At 48.4% G+C, this 24,426-nt stretch overlaps 1 protein-coding gene across 1 annotated transcript in view; it reads left to right on the top strand.

Moving 5' to 3' along the window:
- LGR6 (leucine rich repeat containing G protein-coupled receptor 6) overlaps positions 1-24,426 on the top strand; it is a 195,539-nt gene that overhangs the window by 55,510 nt on the left and 115,603 nt on the right. The window contains exon 4 of the mRNA XM_067531620.1: positions 13,851-13,922. Coding sequence (XP_067387721.1) covers positions 13,851-13,922 — 72 coding nt within the window. The remainder of the gene's footprint in view (positions 1-13,850; positions 13,923-24,426) is intronic.

Raw genomic sequence — 24,426 nt, 5'->3', positions numbered from 1 at the left:
CAGGTTAGCATTAGGGTTACCAAAAGCTACTTCTCTGGTAACCCACTGACTTGCTGGGTTATCGGAGCTTGTTCCCTCCTGAGGTGAGCTTGTTGGTTTCATTCCTGCTCTGAAACGTTCCTGGGGGCTCCCCTATTATTCACCAGCCTCCCTACATTCCTCCCCTCGCAGGGCCCTCTGATCACATTTGCACAATATGGACCAGACACTCTCACGCTCAGCACCTGCTGGGCAGAGCTCTTCACTTGCTTTTGGGAGCAGATTTTCTGAATGTGGGGGGGGCATAGAGAGTGGGCAGGGAATGAGGTAGGAGTCTGTCCCTGGTCCCCATCTGCATTCACGATCTGCTTTGAACTCTGGGAGTCGTCTGTGGCCTCCCAGGATCCTGTCTCTCAGCACAGTGCCAAGAAGGAGAGCTCTGATTTGTGCCCATCCACAACAACAGCACTGATGGCCAGGCAAGGCAAGGCTGCCATGGAAATCCTCTCCCACAGGACATGTGCCTGTCTCCAGAGATACCTTGGGACCCTGCTTTTTCCCCATGCCAACAGGATGAAGGGGGGCAAGTCACCCTTAATATGGTCCTGATCCACTGATAGGCAAAGCACCCTCCCCTGTCCATGACTTCAGTGGGAGTTCAGGATGCTCAACTCCATACCGGACTGGGCTCTGATATCCATTAGGTTGAAGAGTTGTGCTTCACACATCACCCTGAGAGCATCTGTTTAACCCGTCATGTAGATTGGTGCCTGACAGGGTAGAACCTCATTGTCCATTGACAGTCAGTTTCATCTGGTTAGAAGGAGTTGACCTTCACCTCCTTTACTTATTAAATATTCATAATAATATGATACTCTTATAAAGATCAGAATGCTTCACAGAGGAGGTCAGCATTGTTATCCCCTATTTACAGGGGGGAAACTGAGGCACAGGGCTGTGAAGTGACTTGCTCAGACTCACTCAACTGGCTAATGGCAGAACGGAGCATAGAACTCAAGTCTGCTGAGACCCAGCCCTGGGCTCTAGGCACTAGGCCCTGCTGCCTTACTGATCATATTGACCGCCCATCTTCAGCCTGTCACCTTTTAGTTAAAGGTGAACTACATCTCTTGGGGGTGGGATAGAATGCAGGGATTTTCATTTTTGCGGCAGTGGGAAGTTAGGGTGGAGAGAAGAATCCCAGGAAGATGCAGTGGAGACTTTTATACAAGCTCCTACCTGTTGGTAGTGAGGGAAAGAACAGTTTACGTAGAGTGCTACACATTTAGCTTCTTAATTATGTTTAAAGGGCATGATCCTGCACTCTCTCTCTGCTGAGTTCCCAGTAGCTCTAGGCATGGTAGGGTGGGGTGCTGGCAGGATCAACACTTACTAATCCATAATAAACCCCATGGATCATTCCTGCACGGGTAAAGGAATCACATGGTCACAGCTGGGTATGTTTTTTTTCCTTCCAAATAATAAAAATAGAATGATTACTTATTACGGTGGTTTGTAGCCAAGGATCTCCAGGTGTTTTTATGTCTTTATGGACAGGGAAACTGAGGCACAGAGAAAAGAAATGACTTACTCAAGGCCAAAAAGTGAGCCAGTGGCAGAGCCAGGTATACATCAGAGGTTCCCAACCTATTGCTCCACCCACTGGGTATGCTGCCCTTTGAGCCCTTCCCTCCACATAGCCACCCCTTCTCAGTCACTGGTTACCTAGCCAAGGGCTTTCTACAGAGAGCTATTCAGGAGCGGCATCTGTGTCTCAGTATATGCTGCCATTCCCTGTTTCCCCCCCTCCATCCTGGGTCAGTGCCTGACTGCAGGCCAGCTAGCTACATGGTAAATCAGTACAGGGGAAAACCCTGACTCGAAAATGGTCCAGGCAGAGCTTCCAGGAGATTGTGGAATAAGATGTCTTCAGGGAGGCTAAGTCTGAGCAGAAGCTGGGTTGGGTTAGGGGACTTGAACAAATGATTCCTGCAAAACCCTACTTGAAAAGCAGTGTTAGGACCAGGTTTGCAAGGAGGTTGCTAAGAGTGGGTAATTAACCACGGGAAGGCCCACATCTGGGGGGCACATCTGGCCCCCATCACTCAACCTATGTCCCCCCAGGGCGATAGCAGCTCCCTCTCTCTGTGTGCAGGATCCAGCTGGTGTGGGTTTGAGGTGGGGTTGTGGGGAGGACAGAAGCTCAGCCTGCAATCACCGGGTGACTGACACAAGTCAAAAAACATGAGCTCCCTGGTCTGCTTCTGACCCGAAATCTTTTCACGCTTTTTGGGGGAGCAACCTCTGCACGGCTGGAGGTAACACCATGTGCTACAGAGGGGCTGGCAGCTGTTCAGATAAACCTTTCTTGTCATTTCTTGGCAACAAATTTCCGTACTTTTCCAGGAACCTTTAGAAAATGTCTCCAGACATGCTAGGTCAGGTACTCAGCTCCTTAGCCCACTGGCTGTATTGCTGTAGCTTTAAAGGACTACTCTGAAGTTATGAGGGACTTGTTCTGAGCTCCTCCTCCTCTGAGCCACTGGATCGGAGGTGGATCTTACTGGACGTGGCCAAAGATCATGCCCGGCTGATGGACCTACGTGACCTGAGTTTGGGGATCTCACTCCAGTCCCCCCGTCTCCTCCCCCGCTGGACTGGGATCTACCTTACATCAGAACCACCATTGCCAGCAGCCCTATATGGGCATGTGGGCTGGAGGCATGATCCCGTGCTTGGAGATCAGCAGGAGCGGCGCTCTGGTACTGTATTGCTTGGAGACCCCACACAGGTGTCTGGGTAGCGTCTCCAGCTCTGACATAAGTTGATGATTTCCTATCAGGGTTAATGGGGATATACACAGCCCCCTCGGCCGTCGCCCTGTAGTCCCAGCCCAGCTAACAGGAGTACAATGCAGACTAAATATATTTTAGCCGCTGATACGCATGGGGACTGTTTTCAGCCAGCTGCTGGAGCCAAACCAGGGAGCGGCGCTGAGGGGAGAGTAGGTTTTGTTTTTGCTTTTCCTTTCAAGGGGTACAAGGTGCTGGACTGCCCATCCTGCAGCCTAGACCTTGGTTTACACAGCCCTGGCGCTGCATTGGTACTTCTGCCTGGCCTGGAGGGACCCCTTTTGGGGGCAGGCAGGAAGACCAATCTCAATGGCCCATTCAGCCCTTAGCCTCTTTGTCTAGACAGCCACTTAGTGTCCATGGTGATCATTTTGGTGATGTGGATGCAGACCTGAGACCCACACGCTCATTACACACAGGGACCCTAAAACAGCTGCCAGGTGGAAGCAAGCTTCTTGTCACTCCCCATCTGGCCCCAAATCAGAACAGGGATCTAGAGTCAAAAGGGAACCCCAAACCCATTATTGCCCAGACACATCCGGCACAAACACTTGGATTTAATGTGTGTGAAAATTATCCCTCAGTTTACCCCAGATCCACTTCAGCAGAGCCCTTTCCTGTTGGTAAGGTACCTCTTTAAATGCCTTGCTCAGAGAGAGAGGGCTAGATTCTGGTGTAACTCTAGTGACTGCCAGGTATGGCTCCAGATTTACCCTGGTATAAAGGAGAAGAGCATCTGGGTGTGTGTTCTCTGTGCACCCAGGCCCTTCCTACCATCTCAGCCCCTCCTGTCTGTCTATCTAGCCCTGCCAACCCCAGCTCTGGCATGATAGAAGCCTCCATTGTTTGCTCAGACAATGAAAGTGTGGTGCAGTCGGGAGCTGATAAACCCAGCCCTGGCACGTTTCCCTTTAATGTTCCCCGCTCATCTACAAATAGGACGAGAGGTCAGGCCGCTTCTGGACCCGACTCAGTGCGGCTTGGTCATAGGTAGAAGCACGCAAGTAGCAAATTGCCCATGTCTCGCACAACCTGGCGGCACCTCATCTCTGATCTCCTGCCAACTGATTCCCGGGCGGTTTGGCAGGGAACGGCCCCGGTGGGAATAGCAAGAGCTGCACGCTGCCAGAACCCGTAGGAGTGGGACCAAGCGGCCACATAACACAAACAGCTCTGGCTGCTCGCGCACCTCGGAGCCCACGCTCATCCAAGCAAACCGGCAGCAACGGGGGATATGACAGGCTCAGGAGTTCCCTGGGCAGATAAGAGTGGCAAGGGGTCAAAAGCTCAGGGATGGGGGCAGAGAAAGGAGACAGGTGAACAGTGGCCGCTCTAGGCAGAGAAGGACCCAGATCCTCAGAAGTATTTAGACTCCGAACTCCAGTTGAAATCCACGGGCGTTTAGCACTGAAATCCCTTTGAGGATATAGGCCTAGTTAACGCCAGGCACTTAAGAAAGCGGCCGTCAGAGCTGTGCTGAAGGAGAAGGTGCCTTTATGCACTAACGAGACTAGGAGTTTCTTATTACAATGACAAATTCTATTGGTTTAAATGTTGCTTCATAGGACAGATTCCCCCTCCATTCTCTTCCTCCTCTTATATGGGCACAAGAGGCAAATTCATTTTGCAAGGGCACTGTCTAAAGGGGAATCTGATGGTAGAGGCTGACTGTGTGTGTGGGGGTGGGGTAGTTACATATCATATACACAGGTCTGGGGAGGGGTGTATCTGAGCGCACACACCCCTCACCCTTGTTCCACTGCTCCGTGCCACACCCCTTGATTTCAGGTGATGAGGATCCTAAGACATTTGACCCATGCTGAACAATTGCACGGACTGCGCTTGGCTCAGTTTTGGCAAGAGCCATTAGCGAGCAGAGTGCAATCCCAATAGATCCAGCAAATGTTACCTCTTTCCCCGCTCGTGGAGTTTATCCCAGCGGCTCATCATGGCCTAAAATTAATTTTCTAGTGCCCATTATTGGGTGATTCCATGTGTTAATCAGAGAGGCTCAGGCTCCTGATTTCCCATTATTTCTACCCCACAAACAACTCTGGGTTAGACACAAATACTCTACTAGGTTTTAAATGGTGCACGGTGGAAGCCAGGGTAGGCAGATGCATGCTGGTGTGAGCTAGCACACTACAAATAGCAGTGGGCATTGCGGCTCAGGCTGGCGCTCGGCCTCTCGAGCCTAGAAGTACAGGTAGGCTTGTGCTGCAACGTCCTTGCTGCAATTTTCGGTCGAGCCCTGCTAGCACCAGTCTGTCTAGCCACACTGGGATTGGAAGGCTGTCTCCCAGCTGCGCTGTGGAGGCACCCTTTTATTGGTCCTCCAAAGCCTAGGAGGTATGCTGTGTATTCTTGAGCGCCATCTACTGGCCCTGTGTCTGTGAACTCTCTGCTTCCAGATGTTCAGACATCTCTTTCAGAGAGCACTCTTGTAACGACGTTGGCTAATTGCATCATGGCCACGCAAACAGCTTGCACAGAGCAATACCCAAAGGCGAGTAAGACTGGACCAGCCTGTTGTTAATAGTCACAGCTGCTCTCCCTTCATCTTTTTCCTCTCTGTATGTACAAAGAAACCCAACAACCCCTATTTACCAGGCGAAGCCCGTACCCTTCCAATAGCATCCTTGTAGCGCTGCAGGTCATGGCTTGGAAACCATGATCCAGATACGCTCCTGGGGAGGGATCTCCCTCCTGCTACAGCCCCTGTACGCTGCCCTTTAGCTGGCCAGAGCAGAATTCCACATTGTGTGACAGCCATAGGCCTGATGTAGGGAGTACATCTGGAGCAGGGCTGGTGATAGGAGCATGTGGGCAGGACCTGTGATGTACACAGCTACCTGGATTCCCATTCGCAGATCAGCCTGTAAACAGCTGGGGAGGTGGCCAATGCCTGTCTGCTCTACGTTACAATGGTGACTGTTGGGGACCCCAGAGCAGCCTAGAATAAGGAGGGCCTAAATGAAGGAGGTTGCCCTCCTTCCCCCTGGGCCGTCCCTTTCAGTGCAGCGTCTCATGGGGGTGCAGCAGAGAATCTCAGCTGATGTGCTTTGTGCTGCTCCAATGATGCAAATCCAGCCTAACCAGAGTGGCACAAAGCAGCCAGAGCAGAGCTGGTTGGGAATTTTCCGACCGCATGTGTTTCCATCACAAAATGTCAATTGGTCAAAAGCGAAATGTTTCATGGAAACCTGTGGAGTTCGGCAACATTTCCTTTTGGGGTCGGGAGAGGGGAATGACATTTTTGCAATGCAATGTTTTGATTTTTCATTTTGGAGCCATTTTGGAGCCATGTCAGAATTGCTTGAGAGCCATGTCAGAATTGGAAGGAAGGAGTTTGATTTTTTTGTAAATGAAACATTTTTATGGACCTGAAACAAAAAATCAGAATGTTTGTTCTGTGGGGAAATGTTTTGGTTTTGTTCCATTTCGGAACAAAAAATGTGTTTTGAATTCCTGGAATTTCCCATGAAATGGAAAATATTTTCTGTCCAGCTCTAAGCATGTTGGTGAATCAGCCCCAAATCTATGGGATGAATTCAATGTGAAAGCTAGGAGGCCAAGCTCTTACAGGTTCTGGCGAGAGTTCTTTTGGTTAAATCTGCCCCATTCTCTGGATGTGTGACCCAAATTCAAATCCTTGATCTACCTGATTCAGGATCTGCCACATCTGAATTTGTCAAGCTTTAACTTACAGCCATTGGAGCGTCTTAGATCTTTCTCTGCTAGACTGAAAAGTCCAATGTCAAATATTTGTTCCCCAGCTAGGTACTTACAGACTGTGATCAAGTCAGCCCTTTGCATTCTCTTTGTGAAGCTAAGCTCCTGGAGTCCCGAGGCATGTTTCTCAATCCTTTAATCATTCTCATGGCTCTTCTCTGACCCCTCTCCATTTTATCAACATGCTTCTTGAATAGCAGACCCCAGAACTGGACCCAATATTCCAGCCATGGTCGCATCAGTGCCAAATACAAATGTAATTTAACCTGGTCCAATTGGCAGCGCCTGGTTCCTCTCCGATTTGATGGCCTTCACTGGTGGCTGTAAAATCCAGTCCTGCTGGTGGCCTCTGAGGACAGTTCCCATTTCCCCTCCTGCTCCTTCCTTTACATATAACATCTCCACGTGGTGGCAACTGTGCTGGCTTCTCTGTCTGGTTTCAAACTGCTTGCCTGGGCGTCCAGGATCTTCCTTGCAGATCCAGGAGAACTGCAGAAGCAGTTGGAAGGAGACTAGCCGAATCTGTATGAGATGCATGTTCTTCAAAGACCACCAGCAGGTCCTGCACAGACCACACTTGGAGAGTTGCTGGTCCTGGTGAGATCCCATGGATTCAGCTGTGGGAATAGGACTCGAAGGGTTTTTTATTACAGCAACATCGTGGGGATTACTGTTGGGGTGCACACGTAGTTTAGCGATTATGAGATGTTCTCAGGATGAATCCACTAATTAGAACCTGGAGAACTGGAATGGAGACACAGGGTCGTATCAGGCTCTCGGCTACTCCAGGGGAACAGCACTGAAGCCAGGACCATGCCTCCAGATTTATCCAGGAGTACTGGAGATGAGCTGATGACCCTTGGCTCTCTTGCTTGATCTCACCCTGTCTCTGTTTCTCTGCGGAGGCCACTCGTAACATGGTCCCCATCTGGGGGCTCATCCCAGGGAGAGGAAATGTTTCAGCTAGCTCTGCAAGCTGCCTTACCTCTGTGTGGACAGTGGTGGGTCCGGCCACAAGCACCCAGGAACTTCTGGGAGACCCAGGGAGAAGCTGAACTGCACCTTTAGGAATCCATTACAGGGAGCTTTCGGGAGCTCCTACGCCCATCGTTTATGGCCTGCGTTTCACTGCCCATCAGTATGAAGTGTCCCAAGGTGCTGAAGGCTCTCCTCTGCCATTGACTCCCAAGAGCACTCAGTACCTTGCAGGATTGGGCCCAATGGTAGAGTTCTTTGAGGCAGGGGCTGTTGTTGTGTTCTGGGACTGTACAGCACCTGGCACAATGGGCTCCTGATCCACGCCTGGGGCCCCTAGGCACTACCGTAACACACTTCATCGATACGGTACAGCTAATTAATTAACACCACCATGCTCCTCCCAGGTGCTATAGACCATCAGCTACCCTCTGTCCTTTTGGAAACTTCTGCCCAGTTCTGTGGGTGCTGGGCCAGCTATCCTCTGTGGGACCGATTTCCAGGTGCTCAGCACCCCCAATGAAGGCCGTATGTTCAGAAGGGCTCCGTAAATTAGGGGTAGGTCTGGAACTGATGACCTGAAAATCTGGCCCAGATTTCTTTGGGAAAACTGGCGCTATTAAAATACCATTGTCCCTTTGGCCCAAACGGTTTGCTAATATTGGGGACCTTGCTGGGTGATTTGTTAGGAGAAATTGATTATAGGACTTTAGTATTTCTTTGGTGCAATCTTTGCTGTGTATTTACAAAGTATGCACACAGAGTCCTGAACCCAGTGAAAACAGAACAGTGGCAGGAAGTTTCGTTGCTCACCATTTCCAAGTCTGCCTCTTCAGCCAGTCCCGTGTCCCCAAGAGCTCTGTCTCTGCTCGCTCTCAGGGCTTCTGTCTGTCTGGCTTTCAGGCCCTAACATACAGCTCCAACCTTTGGTCCCCTGGACAACTCCCCTTGTTGTGCGTCTGTGGAGGGATGGAATTCCTTGCTCGGGTAGAGGTACCTGCCCCAGCTCTACTCAAGCCAGCGCCTAAGAACCGTAGCTTGGCTGTGGCTGCATGTGCATGGGCTCGGACTAGCTGCACAAGTGTGCGCCTAGGGGTTGTACTTGGGCAGTTAGGCTGCGTGGTTCTTTGGGGATTAAATGGCGGGTGGGATGGGCATAATAGCGAGCGTGCAATGACCTCGAGAGCCATTGCTGCTTATTTTGGGGAATGTAAAACGGTTGCATTGCTGAAATTTTTCACACACACAAAAATGCCTCCAAAGAGCCACAATGACCAACTTTGCAGAACTGGAACGCCTGCCAGCCTTTGGATGGGGCCAGCTGGTGCACTGGGCTCAGGGATTTAATTTTGAGAACGTCGCCCTTCCAGGAACAGCATAAGTGGAGGTTTCTCCTGACAGACGGTCTCGTTAGAAACAAACCACAAAGCACAATCACAGGCTTGGTTATCTGCCTCATTTTGTTTTCTTTGGTTTACTTTATCCCCCTAACTTGGCTGTTAACCTGTGGCCTGTGCATCTAGCCCTGAGTAAGCTGCACAATTCCTTTCCTGCTCCCCTTTGCTCCAGGGGAAAGTAACCTACACTCTCCCTTTACCAAGCTCAGCTTCTCCTCCCCGCCCCCAAGCCTATATCCTACCAGCTCTGCCAATGTGAAGGGGGAGTGGCAGATTCAAGGCTCCGCCCCTTCTCCTCTGTCCCTTCTCTGCCCACTTGCTTGCACCGGGCAGCAGTGGTTCTGCAGAGCCAGCTGTCCCCCAGGCACCCAGAGCAGCAATCCAGGCAGGCAGTATAGAAAGGAGAGGAAGGAGGCTCACACCCCTGTGGGCTGTATCAGCTGTTTGGAGTTTCTCAGTCTCAAGCCCTGCCCATGTCTCTCCCAGATGGTCTCTGGACAGGGAAATGCTTTGTCTCGCCCTGGCCTTCCCAGGAATCTTTCCCCCAAATGGGAAGCTTGATCCTGGAGGATAAGCAGTCAGATTGCTCCAGAAACCAGTGCTTGACGCTGACAATGGCTAGACTCATGCATCTTCCTGAGGAGAAACCAGCACTTCTTCCTCTGTGGGGGCTGCTAACAACCTCCTGCAATGGGCGTAGTTCTCCTTCACTAGCCATCACCAGCCTGGGAGGACACAGGCCCAACAAAGTGTTCTCAACACCTCCAGTCCCTCAGCGTGACACAGGCCAGGAGGACTCCTGGCATTCTCCTTCCCCCTCCCCCATGATTTTGCCCAGCTGGAGACAACTCCATCCAAGTCTGCACAGCAAGGCATCTCCTGGCAGTGCGCTGGGAGCATCTCGAGTCAGCAGCGTCTTGGATCAGCCTTCGGGACATGCGCCGGGCTGGAAGCAGGGAGTCACTTCTTTTCTTCCCTCACGGATGCTGTGTGAGGCTATTAAACCTGTCAGCCCCTCAGCCTTGCACCGAGATTACTGGTGCCATACTCCAGTCGTCTAGACAGTCTGTACAGGACTAGGCAGTCCTAACAGGAGCTTAAAAGTGGTGGGGAAATCAGGGCAGAAAGTGAGAAGGAGCAGCGTGGGGGGGGGGGGGGGGGGGGGAGGTGAAGCCAGGCAGAGCCAGAACAACATGCCCATGAGCAGGAGAAACGAGAGGAGCTGAGAGGCTAGTCATGGGCTGCCCTGAGAGGCGGGCGGTCAGCCAGCGCATGATGTGTTTGGCTGAACTCAGAGGCTGAGCCGTGGCTTCACCCTCCAGCCCATCTGAGCTTTGCCAAACTGTGTCCTAGAGAGGTAACATCCCAGGGGAAGCATAGGCCCCGGGTTTGGATCTTGGGGTTTGGCTCTGCCGGTTCCACAAAGAAGGGCCCATATGGATCGATCAGAGCTTCTTCCTCATGGTGTTTGAATCTGGGTTTGTAGTTCAGACCCGTCTCTTGAATAGTCCCGGCCCTCCTGTTACTTATAAACGAACGTGGAGGAAAAGATGGTTCCCGTAACTCAGCAATATGGGTGTGAGTTTTCACAGCAGACTGCACCCTTGCGTTTGCATGCGCGGATTGACATTTACACCCGCGTGTTCAGTAACTCAGCTGGTCTGGCTGTGTGCACGCATGCAGGATCAGGCTCTGGACTCTCCGGTGACTGGCATCCTTTAAAGACCCAAGACAGATTTGGTGGACATGTCCACCATGTTGCAGGTCCTCGCATTGCAACTACTTTGAACTGTTGGGGCCAAATTCACCTGTGGTGTAAATATGTACAACTCCCATCGGGACTAATAGGCACTCATACCAGGCTTGAATTTGGTCTCTTGTGCCCATTTTTATGTCCGACTCCTTCAGCGTCCTGTTCTGCACTCCTAGAGAATATGCTACGGGAATTCCACCTTTGTTAGAGATCCTAGAGAGCAGAGGAAACTCATGCCCATGAAAGATCCCTTTGCCTCATGGAGATGATGACATCACCACTTTAAAAAACTTTGATGCCTTTCTGGTAGGAACAGGTCCTGCACATTGTCCATGGTCTTACCAGGTATCGAGGGGGTGGGGGAAGGAGTAGCATCATCTAGTTTATTTCTGCTTTTCTGGTAGGAAAGACCGGTTCGTGAGCTAATAGTGAAGGTGCCTGTTTGTGAAAGGAGTGACATCAAAGTAAATTATATTAAGTTACCCCCGGGGGGCCAGGTGAGTTATGAGCCCTGATTCTCTGAATCACGTTTCCATGAACTGTGGCTCTGTTTTCCTGTGTATACAAGTTGGGGGCACTTGAGGTGACTATTTAGAATTAGTTTTCTTGAAATGTTGCTCAATGCAACTGCCTGAGGGAAGGTGAGCGAAGCTCTCGGGGATTGGCAAGAACCAGCTTTGGGAGATGCCTTTGGAAATCATGGGGGATTTCAAAATATCATGGGATATGCCTTCAAAGATGCAGGGCTGGGGGGAAGGAAGGTTCCTGTACGGGAGATTGGTCTAGCAATGTGTCTCTCTCAAATGGCTGCATTTTGGTTTAGAGCCAAACTAGTTGGACCAGCGCCGAAGAGATGATTTCAGGCTTTATTTAAGGTTCTGTACAAAGGGACTGCAGCTCCATAGTTAGTGCAGGAGTGGGAACAGGACCACAGTATCTGCTTCAAGGTGCCTGTGTGATAGGATCTGATCTCGAGCACTTCTGCTGAAATAACAATGAGGTCAGATTAATCTCTGCTGTAACTCCATCCATGTCAATGGAGTGTGGTCTAGTTGATGAGGCACTGGGATGGGGCTCAGAAGCTACCGGGTGACCTTGGGCAAATCCCTTCACATCTCAGTACCTCTGTTTTCCCACCTACCTTTTGCCTGTCTCATCTATTTAAACTATAAGCTCTGTAGAGCAGGGACACACTCACTATATGTTTGCACAGCACCCAGCACAACGGGACCCAGCCCTTGGTTGACGCTATTATAATCCAAATAATAAATAAAAACAGAAATGAACTAGCGACAAGTGGTCGAATGAATCTCTGACTCTAATAATTATTATTAGATCAGAAAACAGAGGCCTTTTTTTAAAAGCTTGGTCAAAGTCAGTGATACAGCTGGGAAAAGGACCCAGCAGTCTTGACTGCCAATCTGGTGCCCTAGCCATCGGTCCAAGTGTAACCCTTCTGCCAGGCGTTTTTAGTAACAAAAAGGGGTTTGTTCCTTTTAAAATTTACAAAACATTACTGGCTCAAGCCCCACCCGTAGAGAAAAGCTACAGATAGACTCAATATCTGTGAAGAGCAGCCAGTGGAGGTCTATCTACAAAACAAGGTAAACATGTACTAAGGAGAAATGCACTGATTTGGGAAAACACAACAATAAATCAAGAGTGTGTTTATATGAATAAGGAAAACACCTACCCTGCATTTTCATTAAAAGTGTCAGTGAAAAAAAAAAATCCAAAATTTCCATCCAAAACTGATTCTTGGTATGGGTCTGGGCCTCCCTCCAGGGCAGCTGGAGTTTCAAGGATCCACAACCGTACCTGCCTGTTCCTTTCTTCAGTTCCCACTAAATCATTGGCCTCACATATTCTCACTTCAGGAAATCACACAGGATAATTACTGTAGGAGTGAGCCAGCCCTGCAGCCCTTCCTCAGACTGAATCCCCATTGGCATTAGTGGGTCAAATTCTTACATAGGCACAATGACTGACTTAGTGGGATTTTCTGAGAAAAGGAATGAGTAAAAGCTGGGCCCAGAACATCTGAGTTCTGCCGTGGTGGGCATGTGGGAAAGTATTTTCATTTCTGCATTAACGTTGTGCCATTTGTCTTTGTTTTGGGCCTCCTTATTCTCATATTATGGAAGAGGGTGACCTGTCTGCCTAGTCTAGTCTAGGTAATGTTGGGGCCTATCACTGATATTTATACACTGAGTGGAATTCATGAAATTTATAAGTCAAGCTCAAACCCTATTTTACATGTTGGATTTACATATATCTCTGCTTTGTATTGGCCCATCTGCTCAGGTCAAATTTTGTTCCATCTGACCAGATGACTAAGACATTAAAACACAAATTGTCAACATCACACATCAAAATATACAAAGTAAATATCCTTAAGTCAAGCTCTAATAAATCCTCAAGCTGCATTTCTCTTACTTTTCTTATCTGTAAATTTTTCTTATTATTGATGGAAATATATTTTTGCCAGTTTGTTTGTTTGCACAGTGAAATCGACATTTGCTGACATTGACTGACAAAAATCGAATCCTTCCAAGCCTGTGTATAAAGTATGACATGGACTTTGCCACCAGGAGCAAATTCCAGGCCCTGCAGTCTTGGTCATGACTGTTTGTCCAGCTTTTAACAGTTTAGAGCAGGCAAACACACATTCCCTCTTCAACCACTCGCTTTCACCTCTGAAAGGCAGTTGTTTGCTGCTATCCTGGACAAAATCCCTCAGCAGGGAGCAGTGTGGATAATGATTAGAACAGGACAGGGCTGGGTCTAAAGAAATAATATTCCAAGCCGCTCAGTGCCTCTGTTTTCCCAAGTGTACATGGGGTAATAACACTTATAAGGCTGCTGGGAAGCTTCACAAACTGGCTGATGCTTGAGATGCACAGATGAAAGATGCCATAGAAGCATATAGTAATCATAGTAATTAATACATCTCCCATCCTGCCTTGGGCACTGATGTTTTCCCGCAGAGCCTGGGAGGTTATTTCTGCTTGCCATGTTAGATCCGAGGTGTCTTGGGCAAGGTCGTCTCCTCCCTCCCAGAGCCCAGGCACCACACAGAGGCTGGCAAAGCGGGGAGTGGTTTATGCAGCGTGAGCCACCAAAAATAACTGATCAGAGACTTCTGTCTTTCTTCTCCTTTAGTGATCTGAGCATGAACAACATTAGCGAGCTGCAGCCCAGCACGTTCCATCATCTGCGTTTCCTGGAGGAGCTGTAAGTATGGCCCTACTTCACAGAGCATAGCTTGTTCTGGGATGACATGTGGTGGAGGGGACGGTGCCTTAGGAAAGGAGCCAAAGTGACCTCAGTGGAGGTAAATTGCAAGAGGGGAATCGGGTCCTATGTGCCTAGGAGAGGTTAGAGCACTACAGCAGATGCGTTGGCTTGACTTAGTGGTGAATTAATTCCATGCTGAGTTGCTCAGATAGTGCCATGTGCACTTTCTCCTGTCACGCCAATGGCAATCAGGAGTTGGCAGCAGATGTTACGATAGATGTAAACTCGATATGAGAGTACAGTCGGAAGCTTGGTGGCTATTCTGTCCCAGAGTGAAACAGGCCAAATCAGTAGCTCTGTGTCACACTGCTACTGTACACGTTGTTCACTGTTCCCTCGCAGCCCTCCGCCTTCTGGAGATATGCAGATACCCTAACCGTTTGTGCATGGGCCGGTGGTGTGCAACTTTGATGAGGCAAGTGTAAATGCTTCCACTGAGGTGCTGTAAGGAGGCTGTGGCATTCAGGAAAAACCTGGTCTTGCACCAAAGGTGGTGGTCTCCCTGTTAAACACCGGTGTGAAAGGCAATGTGCTCGCTAGGGTGGCACCTGCGCTACAAGTGAGGAACGTGATGAGAGCTAGCGTGAATACGTGCACGCAAGCAGGGGAATGAAACCCCCAGCTCCTCGTGTACATCTACCCGGCACTCGGATTATGCATGCACTGCAGTGATGCCAGCAAAATAACCAGATGAAGTCCCGTGCTAGAGAGACACCTGGCAGGGCTGGAGGTGGTCGCATGGGCTGGAGGCTAACCTTTACCTTAGTGCAAAAGGCCAGCACTTAGGAGCTATTTAAATTCCATGTAAGCCCTGAAAATAGGGCGTAGGTTGGATGGGATTTATGACGGCCCTTTGCCTGGGGGTGAATTTCACCCTGTGAAGATAATGCATTATACGGCTTGACCATGGAAAAAGTCCTCCGTGGTTTTGTCCTGCTGCCATGGCTGCTTGGACCAGGCCAAATATTAGAGCTGAATGGAAAAAATTTTGTCGGAAGCTTACTGTCAAAAGATGCAGCTTCATAGACATTAAAACAATTTATGTTAATATATTTTAAATATTGCACCTGTGTGTGTGTGTGTGTGTGTGTGTGTGTGTGTGTGTGTGTGTGTGTATGTATATATATTGCATATGTGGAATTTTCAATTTTTAATTAGTCTATAAAAGTCTAAAGGAAACATTTCGACACTTTCTTTGCATTTGTATAGCTCCTTTCAGCCCAGGATATCATGTAGGGGAGCCAGAAGTATTATCCCCATTTTACTTATGGATAAATTGGGACACAGAGAAGAGAATCAATTTGCCCCAGGTAACAGGGAGTCAGTAATAGACCTGGCATAGAACCCAGGAGTTCTGATTTCCAGTCTTAGGCTGGGATCTAACAGTCGCCATGTATCTCACTGACTGATGCTGTCTCACTGTTTCCTTGTACTCCTCCGTCAGTCCGTGTGTACCCACCTGTTGTCTTTTGTTCTATACTTAGCTTGTTGGTTCCTTGGAGCAGAGGCTGTCTTTTTGTTCTGTCTGCACAACACCTAGCACATTGTGTTCCTGGTCCTAGATGTTACCATAATACACCTAATAAATAATCTGCCTTGCCTAGCACAATGCGATCCTGATTCAGGACTGGGGTACTGAGGTGCTATTGTAATACATCTAATAAATAATATCAGACTGTCTTTTAGTTTTGGCTTTCCATTCTGAGTAGAAAGGATGTTTTTTCCCATAATGTCAGAATTTCCCGAGGAGCAGAAATTCCAGTTCCAGACCATCTCTCCTGATGCTGCCCTGAGCGCATCCTCTGCATTGCCTCATGCTCCCTGAGAGCAGGCAGTGCTGGCACTTTGCTACACCGCCCTTCATGCTTCCCAGCATGCGTTTGTGTTTGTGAAGGCAGCTCACTGGACCCGATGCAGCAGCGTTGGTATAAGACAGTGTAATGGTGATGAGACACATGTGAGCTATGCCGCTGATCTGCCACTCCTCTCTGCCTTAGAGGAAGCAGGGGCGAACAACACCTCTTTGTTCCGAGCTTTCATGCTGCATTTGCTCTTAGACAAAAGGCCAAAAAGTGATTTGCTCTGAGCCTTTGTGCTTTTGAATTGTGAGCCGCACTCAGACACCCAGGAACAGGCATTGTATTGGGGCAATAGATGTGCTGGCAGCAAACCAGGACGGAGAGGTTGGCTGCAGGCTGCTATTCTAGGCTGGGCTAGGAAGAGTAGAGTAGAGTTTGTGGACAGAGAAGGAGAGTGATAGGAAAGGGATATGGAGAGTGAGAGAACCACAGCTCTCAAGAGAGATTCCCTGTGAGCAGCTGGGCTGAAGGCTGTGTGTGTGTTTAGGGAGAATCTTTCTCTCACTTGCGCACGCGCACACAATGGTGGGCAGGTAGTATCACCTAAAAGTTAACCAATCTGAGGCCAGACCAAAGCATCAATGTCTTTTATTTATTTTTCAGAGTCTCATGATTTTGAATGTACCAGATGGGAATAAGGAAAGCAAAAGGGGGTGGAGAAGGTGGCAAGAGGAAGGGCACATAGATCCGTGCGGTCATAGTGTCTAAGGGCAAAAGGGACTGAGATGATCATTTTGTCTGACCTTCTGCATAACACAGGCAACAGACCCTCACCCAAAGATTTCTGCATCAAACCCAATTACTTCTGGTTGAGCTGGAGCCAACATTTTAGAAAGAGGTTCCCAGTCTTGATTTAAAGACTCCAAGGGATGGAAAATCCATCACACCTGTTGGAATGGTTAATTCCCCTCTCTGTTAAAATTTTTTGCCTTATTTCCAATAAACTAGATACATTCGTATCTTCCAGCCGCTGTTTCTTGTTCTGCCTTTGTCTACTACATTAAAGAGCCCTCTTATACTGGAAATCTTTTCCCCTTGTAGGCATTTATAGACCATGATGAAGTCACTTCTTAACCTTCTCTTGGGTAAACTACAAAGTTTGAACTTCTTAAGTTTCTTGCTATAAGGTGGGTTTTCCAGACCTTGATTCATTCTTGTGGCTCTTTCCTGAATACTTTCCAGTTTTTCAACATCCTATTTAAAGTGTGGAGACCAGAACTGGACACAGTATTTCAGTCTGTATCTCAAGACAATACTGCTTTCCCACTTCTACTCAATATTCCCCTTATTAGGCAATTAATGGCTGCCTAGCTGACAGTGATCATGATCTCATTGCATATGTCATGGGCAAAAAGATATATAATAGTGGTAATTTAATAAGTAGTGCAATTAGTAGTGTGTGTATATAAACATTTAGCATTTTAAAAGGGCCAGTTTCCCAAAGGCAAAAACACAGAGTGAAACTGATTGGGAGGAAGACTTTAAACAGAAAAATAATTGGAAGGTCGTTTAAAAACATTTTATTCGATGCTCAGAAATCCACAATTCTTCAAGCAGGAAAGAAGGGGACTTGGATTAAACAAACATCTTCACTAAGAAGGGAAGTGAAAGTAGGAATTGTATGTACAGAAATGAGGAAAAGAAGTTGATAGCAAAAAAATATAAATGAGAAGTTATGAAAGTCAGACACTTGATAAGGGTATCAACAAAAAAGCCATGGCCAGTAGGATTAAGGACAATAAGAGGGAGTTTTTAATATATATTAGGAACAAAAGAAATCCTAGCAATGGTATAGGTTCTTTATTAAATGGACATAGCAACCTGGAGGTGATAGCACACTATACTTAGGGTGGCCCAACACATATTATTATAGGAGCCTGTTTTCAGTTGCTTATAATTTTGCTAGAAGTTAATTGTTTGGGCTGAAATTTTCCATGCCAGGTGTCTGCCTGAGACTGTTTTTAAGTTCTTCTGACAAAACAGTTCAGCTGTTTCCAAGAACAAGATTAGGAGAAACCACTTTGTTTTGCCCTACTAACAAATTCTTAGAACAGTGCTGAGTGAGAAGCCCTAGAGCCCCCATGTTTTGGAACAGGGACTTCAGATTTGGCAGAGGGGTGGTTTTAGTGTCAGCCATGTGCTTTTTGCTGTTCCTATGAAAATCTGCCCAAATTTGGCCAAGTTATAAGCCTTTGAAAAATCGGGGTTTTGCACATGCTCAGTAAAGACTCGTTAGTTTTACAGTGAACATTTCTGAAGATTCCAACTGCACTGAGCATGCTCTAACCCCTCACAGCTACGACATGTGATCAGATTGAGCATGCCCCATCCCCACAGGGCAAGTGAGCATACTCCAGCCCAAGGCTACAGAAGATCAGCAGGACTTTCCTTCCAATTGCAGCTCCTGTCTGCTGCAGGCCAGGGTGGGTCTAGGCACTGGACAGCAAATAGCTGTGAACTTTGTGGCAAAGTATGTGTCTCATCTCCCTCTTGTACTGTCCCATACAGAGGATGACAACCTACTATAGCTGTTATTACTCCATTAGCTCAAGTAGCAGAGGTCTTTGCAGCAGCTCTAGAAGTTCTAACGCTGCTGATGACCCATGTGGGTGTCAATATGGTGCCACATGATGGAATTTCTGTTTGTTCAGTTTCATTTTATAAAAATATCAGCAATTACACAGCCAAAAACTACATTAAAAGAACATGAAGGTTGCAAAGTCAAGTACTCTCAAGTTAGGAAATGCCAGAATAGGATGCTGGTGCATCACCATTGCACCATCATCACCAATCCAGTCTTGCCTACCACCTCCAGAACTCCATCCAATCTTGCAGTCACATCTCTTGCCTTTGCTCCCACATTCCGTCCTGCTGTCCACTGCAGAATGTTTTGTCCCCTCTTCTTATCACAGAGTCCTGTCTGAAGGTTGTCTGTCTTTGGAGAGTTAGAGATCTTCTCCTGGGCATGCTTGATGTCCTTGTAGACAGGGGCTGAAAACTCAAGCATGGATGTATCTCACACACTACCCGGTTCCTTTCCTCCAATTAACTCTTCAGAGATTTTGCTTAAGAACCTTTGATGAGGGACCTTGTCAAAGGCTTTCTGAAACTCCACGTACACTATATCAGCTGGATCACCCTTGTCCACATGTTTGTTGACGATCAAAGAGTTCTAACCAGATTGAGGCATGATTTCCCTTTACAAAAACCATGCAGACTCTTCCCCAACATATGGTGTTCATCTATGTGTCTGATAATTCTGTTCTTTGCTAGAGTTTCAACCAATTTGCCTGGTACTAAAGTTAGGCTTACCGGCCTGTAATTGCCAGGGATCGCCTCTGGAGCCTTTTAAAAAAAATTGTCATTACATTAGCCATCCTCCAGTCACCTGGTTCAGTGATAGGTTACGTACGACCTTTAGTAGTTGTTCTGCATTCTATAGCATCATGCTGCTGTGTTAGGCTGCACTGCAGAGCAGTGTTCTACTCTTCCTTGCGTCGTGCCCAGTGCATTAGTGTGCAGCAGAGGATGCGAGGTTACTGTGAACGAGGCTGCACCGTGGCAGGAGACACCAAGTCCTGCTGCTGCGTGTGGTTGCTTGGACATTCGTTAAACTGCAGTGCAGCGCCGTTTGCCAGGTTTTCGCTCCCGAGCCCACATGCCCCATGGTCTCTGGCAGCAGTGGAAGGATCATTTATCCCTAGGGATCAAGGATGGTTTTGTGGTTACGGCACCGGACTGGGAGTCAGGAACTCTGTTCCTGGCTCAGCCATGAACTCTCACTATGTGGTCTTGAGTGAGTCACTTCCCCCTTCAGTGCCTCAGTTTCCCCCATCTGTAAAATGAGAATAATGATACTCATAGGTGTGCTGTGATCTGTAATTCATTAATAGTTCACTCTGGGCTCTTCAGAAGACAGGTGTTATAAATACAATCAGTGATATAGCCCCAGGGAGCTCCTGGGGAGTGCAGATGCTTAGCTTCCTCTGACTTTGAAGAAGCAACTTACCCAGGGAGTCTCTTCCCAGGATGGCTCCCTGACAGCTGTCTGTCAGGCGGTTTGACTGCATTCCTGGCACCGGCGCTTCCTGAGATCTCCATTCCCGCCCTGCCTCAAGCTTTGGAGTGGGAAAGAAATCAAACTGCATTCACCGCTGGCAACAGAGAGTCTCTGTGGGGAACGTGCACAATCCCGGCACAGGCACTGGCTAGCAGGAAATATGCCTCTGATTCCCTGGAAAACGGGTCTTCAGAAATAGAGTTCTGATAGTAAAGGGAGTCACCTTGAAGTCAGCTTTCTTTCTTAATTTCTTTCTTTCTTTCTGCTGATGGAAGTTTCTTTAAGGTTGCTAATAAATTCCACTTAATGCAGCCTGAAGCCGGCAGCCAAGCGAGACAAGGGCAATCAGCACAGAAGCAATAGAAAGAGGATTTTGACAGCTGGCCTGGGAGCACTAACATGTTGAAATGTGTTCCACGGCAAAGGCTTTTGTTACTGCACTCTGAATCCCAAAGTGCACGGTCAGTGCTTGCAGGAAGGAGCACAGCGAGGGGAAGGTATTTCTCCCCCCCACGTTTGCCTCTCGCGCTCTCTTGTTTTGGGGCACATGTAGCTAGGTCAGATGGCTTTCCAGCTGCGGGGTCTTCTCCTGGGAGAGCAGGACCTGTTATCATGGGGGTAGTGCTTTGTGCGCAGGTGTTGGAGTAGCACCAGCAGGAACCAATCAGAGGCTGGGGCCCTGTCGTGTTGTGCGCTTTACAGACGAGCCAGAAAAGGAGGCAATGCTCCAGACAGACAAGGTGCAACAAGTGCAGGCCACAAATAGCAGGAGGCGTGGGGAATGGCACGTGCTTGTGAAGCCAATCGGTGACCATACCGCCGACAGCTAGCCTAGAGGCTTGCTACCCCTCTGGTGTGTGCAGGGGACAGCAACGCTCTGAGATCTCAGCCATGGAAGGCGCAGATGCTTCCTCCTCTGAGAAGTCTGTGGACTGTCTCACCCCTGTCATCCGGCCTCTCAGAGGAGTATCACGCCCCATCTCTCTCGCTTGCTAGTGGAGCAGAGAGGCCAGCCCCCTGCTTCCTGTGACAAGGCAGCTCTGTGCCATGAGGATACTAAGATTGTTGTGTTATGTGAGGCTGTCACGGGGTGGTCCCCTGAGAGTTCTTTCCAGCCTCAGTAACTGACCACAACCGCGCCAGGTCTTCTTAACCATCATGGTGCTTTATGTATGACATTTACAATCAAGAACCCGCTTTCACTCTTGCTTCTGGGCAAGGGTGCAGTAGTCTTAGCAGCAGCCAGTTCTCCCTGTGTCTGCCTTCCTTCCGGCTCCCTGCTCTGTCCCAGCACTTTCTTCCTGTTTGCTTATATAGTCGTAGCCGCTGGGGATGCTTCCCCAAGGTTAGCTCCCCAGCTGTATTGCCACTCCGGTAACTGGCACCCTCTGCCAACAGCCTGCCTTTCAATCAGAGCTCACTTCATATAAACGGGGGTGGGGGAGCTGAGTCAGCACAGCCTGTTACAGGGGCACTGGGGAATCTCGGACACAGCCGTGCAAGGTGACATGGTGCTTTATGGGGCCCTGACTCTTCTGCGGCATGGCAATGCTGTATTAAGGGTGCTTTGGCATTCCTGTGGCACAGCTGCGCTGCGTTCAGGGGCAGTAACGTTTCTGTGCCGTAATCTGAGGCACTGACGTTTCTTTGATTTAACCATGCTGCGGTCTGGTGCACTGGCATTTCTCTGTCCTAACAGTGCACAGGTCATGGACGCGTCTGTGAAGCAGCCATCCAACGCTAAAGGGCGCATTGAAATTTGTGACATTAAATCTTAGCCCTGGTCTACACTACAGAGTTCAGTCGACACAAGGCAGTTTACGACGAGACCTAACTCTGTAAGTGTCTTCGCTGAAATTTCGCTCCTGCTGACATAACTCGCTCACTCCACGGACTATTTTAATAACTCCACCTCCAGCAGAGGCGTAGAGTCTAGGTCGATGCAGTGTCGGTGTAGACGCTGCGTTGCTTACATCGACTGTTGCTGGCTTTCAGAAGCCATCCCCCGATGCCCCCCACTGACAGTTCAAGTGGTGCAAGTGCTCCTGGTGAGGACGCGCACGGCCGACACAAGAAGCCAAGCGTGTAGACACGCACAAGCAACGTAGCTACTCTGGCAGCCGTACGCCAACGTAAGTTAGGTCGACTTAACTTTGTAGCGCAGATACGGCCTTCCTTGACAAATGAATCCAAACTGGCTCGGATGTGAGCGTTCCCGTGGCTTGAAAGCTGGCTGAAAGGCCGTGAACAGGAGTAACGAAGGCTATGTCGAGTTGGAACAGGCGTTCGGCAGCGGAGGGTTGCCCCTTTTCTAATTGCTGGTAACCGGACCCTTGAGGCCCCGCCCCTGCTCCGCCTCTTCCCCTCAAGACCTCACTCCTGTCGCTCGCTCCTCTCCTTCCTGCCCCCCTGTCGCCTGCTGAATTGTCTCCACCTCCCTCCCCCCCCCCCCCCCCCCCCCCCCCCCGCTGGGCTCCCTCTGCTCTGGGGCTAGACCGGGAGCTGCTGCAGCCTGACAAGGAGCCTACTTGCAGGTAGGAGATGGCCCAGCTGAGCAGGGGCTGGCATGGGTTAATGACCCAGCGCCTTCCCCCACCCTGCAGTAACCAGACTTTTGCTGTCCAGTCAGTACATCTGACCGGACACCGAGAGGTCCCCTTTTTGACCAGAAAAAATGGACCCTTGGCAATCTTAACAGTAAGGCCCACAGGCAGCGGCAGTGTTAGAAATGGGCCTATTTAAAATGCTGTTTAATCAGCAGCGGGGAGGAGAGTAAAGGGCACAGGAGTGAAATTTGCAGGTGATACTAAACGGGGAAGAGTTGCAAACACCAGTTAGGGTCGGGAAATAACTGGCCTGACTCTCTTCTCATTTACAACGTGTTTATACCTGTGTAGCTCCATTGGCTTCACTCCTGATTTACACCTGTGGAAGTGAAAACAGGCTCAGGCCTCAGTCTACACATAAACTGCAACAGCGGCATGGCTGCAGCACTGTGATGGTGCCACCGTAGTGCTTCAGTGTAGTCACTCACGGCAGAGACAGGAAGGATCTCCCATTGATGGAGTTAATCCACCTCCCCAAGCGGCAGTAGCTGAACTGATGGAAGAATTCTTCTGTCAGCCTAACACTGTCTACACTGGGGGTTAGGTTGGCTTAACAATCTCTCTGAGGGGGGTGGATTTTTCACACCTATGAGTGACTATGGTTCAACGTAACTTTTTAGTGTAGGCCTGACCTCAGGCCTTGCATACCGGGACCTTAGTAGTCCTGCCAGGACCTTAGTAGTCCTATCACGTCTTTAATCCACCCATGAGAAGCTGTGGTCTACGTGTAAGAGCTTATTCAGCTAGAGCTGGGCACATTGGGGCACCAAAACTATTTGTGAATTTGGGTCAAATCTGGGGAGTGGTTTTGACTGGAAAAACAAACAAACAAACAACCCAATGTGGGGCGAAAAAAACATTTTTGGAAACATCAATATGTTTTGTATAGGAAAGGAAATATTTTGGCTTTTTGTTTTGAAATTCAGCTAATTAAAAAAAAAACTGGAAAAAAAGAGAAAATGAAATTAAAAAAAAAAAAAGTTAAGGTTTTCGTCTGAGGTTGAATGAAAAATTTTGATTTGAAACAAAACTTTTGAGGTTTTCTCTTTGGGGTGAGAAAAACCAAAACAATTCATTTCTGGATCGAGCCAAACCAAAGTATTTTCACATTTTTTGGTTTGGGGGCCGAACTGCTCAGCTGCAGAGTCAGCCCAGCCTAGGTACTAACATAGTGGGGTAGGCGCATTAGAAATTCACAAGACAGCCAGATCAAAGAACTAGAGAGAGACAGCTTTTTGTCAAGGAATTCACATTGGAAAACATAATCCCAACTACACATATAAAATGATGGGGGTCTCAATTAGCTGTTACCACTCAAGAAAGAGATCTTGGAGTCGCTGTGAATAGTTCTCTGAAAACATCCACTCAATGTGCAGTGGCAGTTGAAAACTTAACAGTATATTGGGAATCATTAGGAAAGGGATAGATGATAACAGAAAATATCATATTGCCTCTATATAAATCCATAATATGCCCACACCTTGAACACTGTGTGCAGATCTGGTCCCTCCATCTCAAAAATGATATATTGGAATTGGAAAAAGTATAGAAAAGGGCAACAAAAATGATTAGGGGTATGGAACAGCTTCCATCTGAGGAGACTGGGACTTATCCATAATAAGACTGGGACTTTTCAGCTTGGAAAAGAGACGATTAATGGAGGATATGATAGAGGTCTATAAAGTCATTGCTGGTGTGGAGAAAGTGAATAAGGAAGTGTTGTTTACTCCTCATAACACAAGAAGAAGGGGTCACCCAATGAAATTAATAGGCAGCAGGTTTAAAACGAACAAAAGGAAGTATTTCTTCACACAACACACAGTCAACCTGTGGAACTCCTTGCCAGAGGATGTGGTGAAGGCTAAGACTATAACGGGGTTCAGAAAAGAACTAGATGAGTTCATGGAGGATAGGTC

The sequence above is a fragment of the Emydura macquarii genome, unplaced genomic scaffold (assembly GCF_026122565.2).
Source record: "Emydura macquarii macquarii isolate MOO-44397 ecotype Brisbane River unplaced genomic scaffold, CSIRO-AGI_Emac_v2 contig_3220, whole genome shotgun sequence".
Taxonomy (NCBI): domain Eukaryota; kingdom Metazoa; phylum Chordata; order Testudines; family Chelidae; genus Emydura; species Emydura macquarii.
Note: the sequence above shows the minus strand (reverse complement) of the source record. Positions and strands in the feature narration are given on the sequence as shown.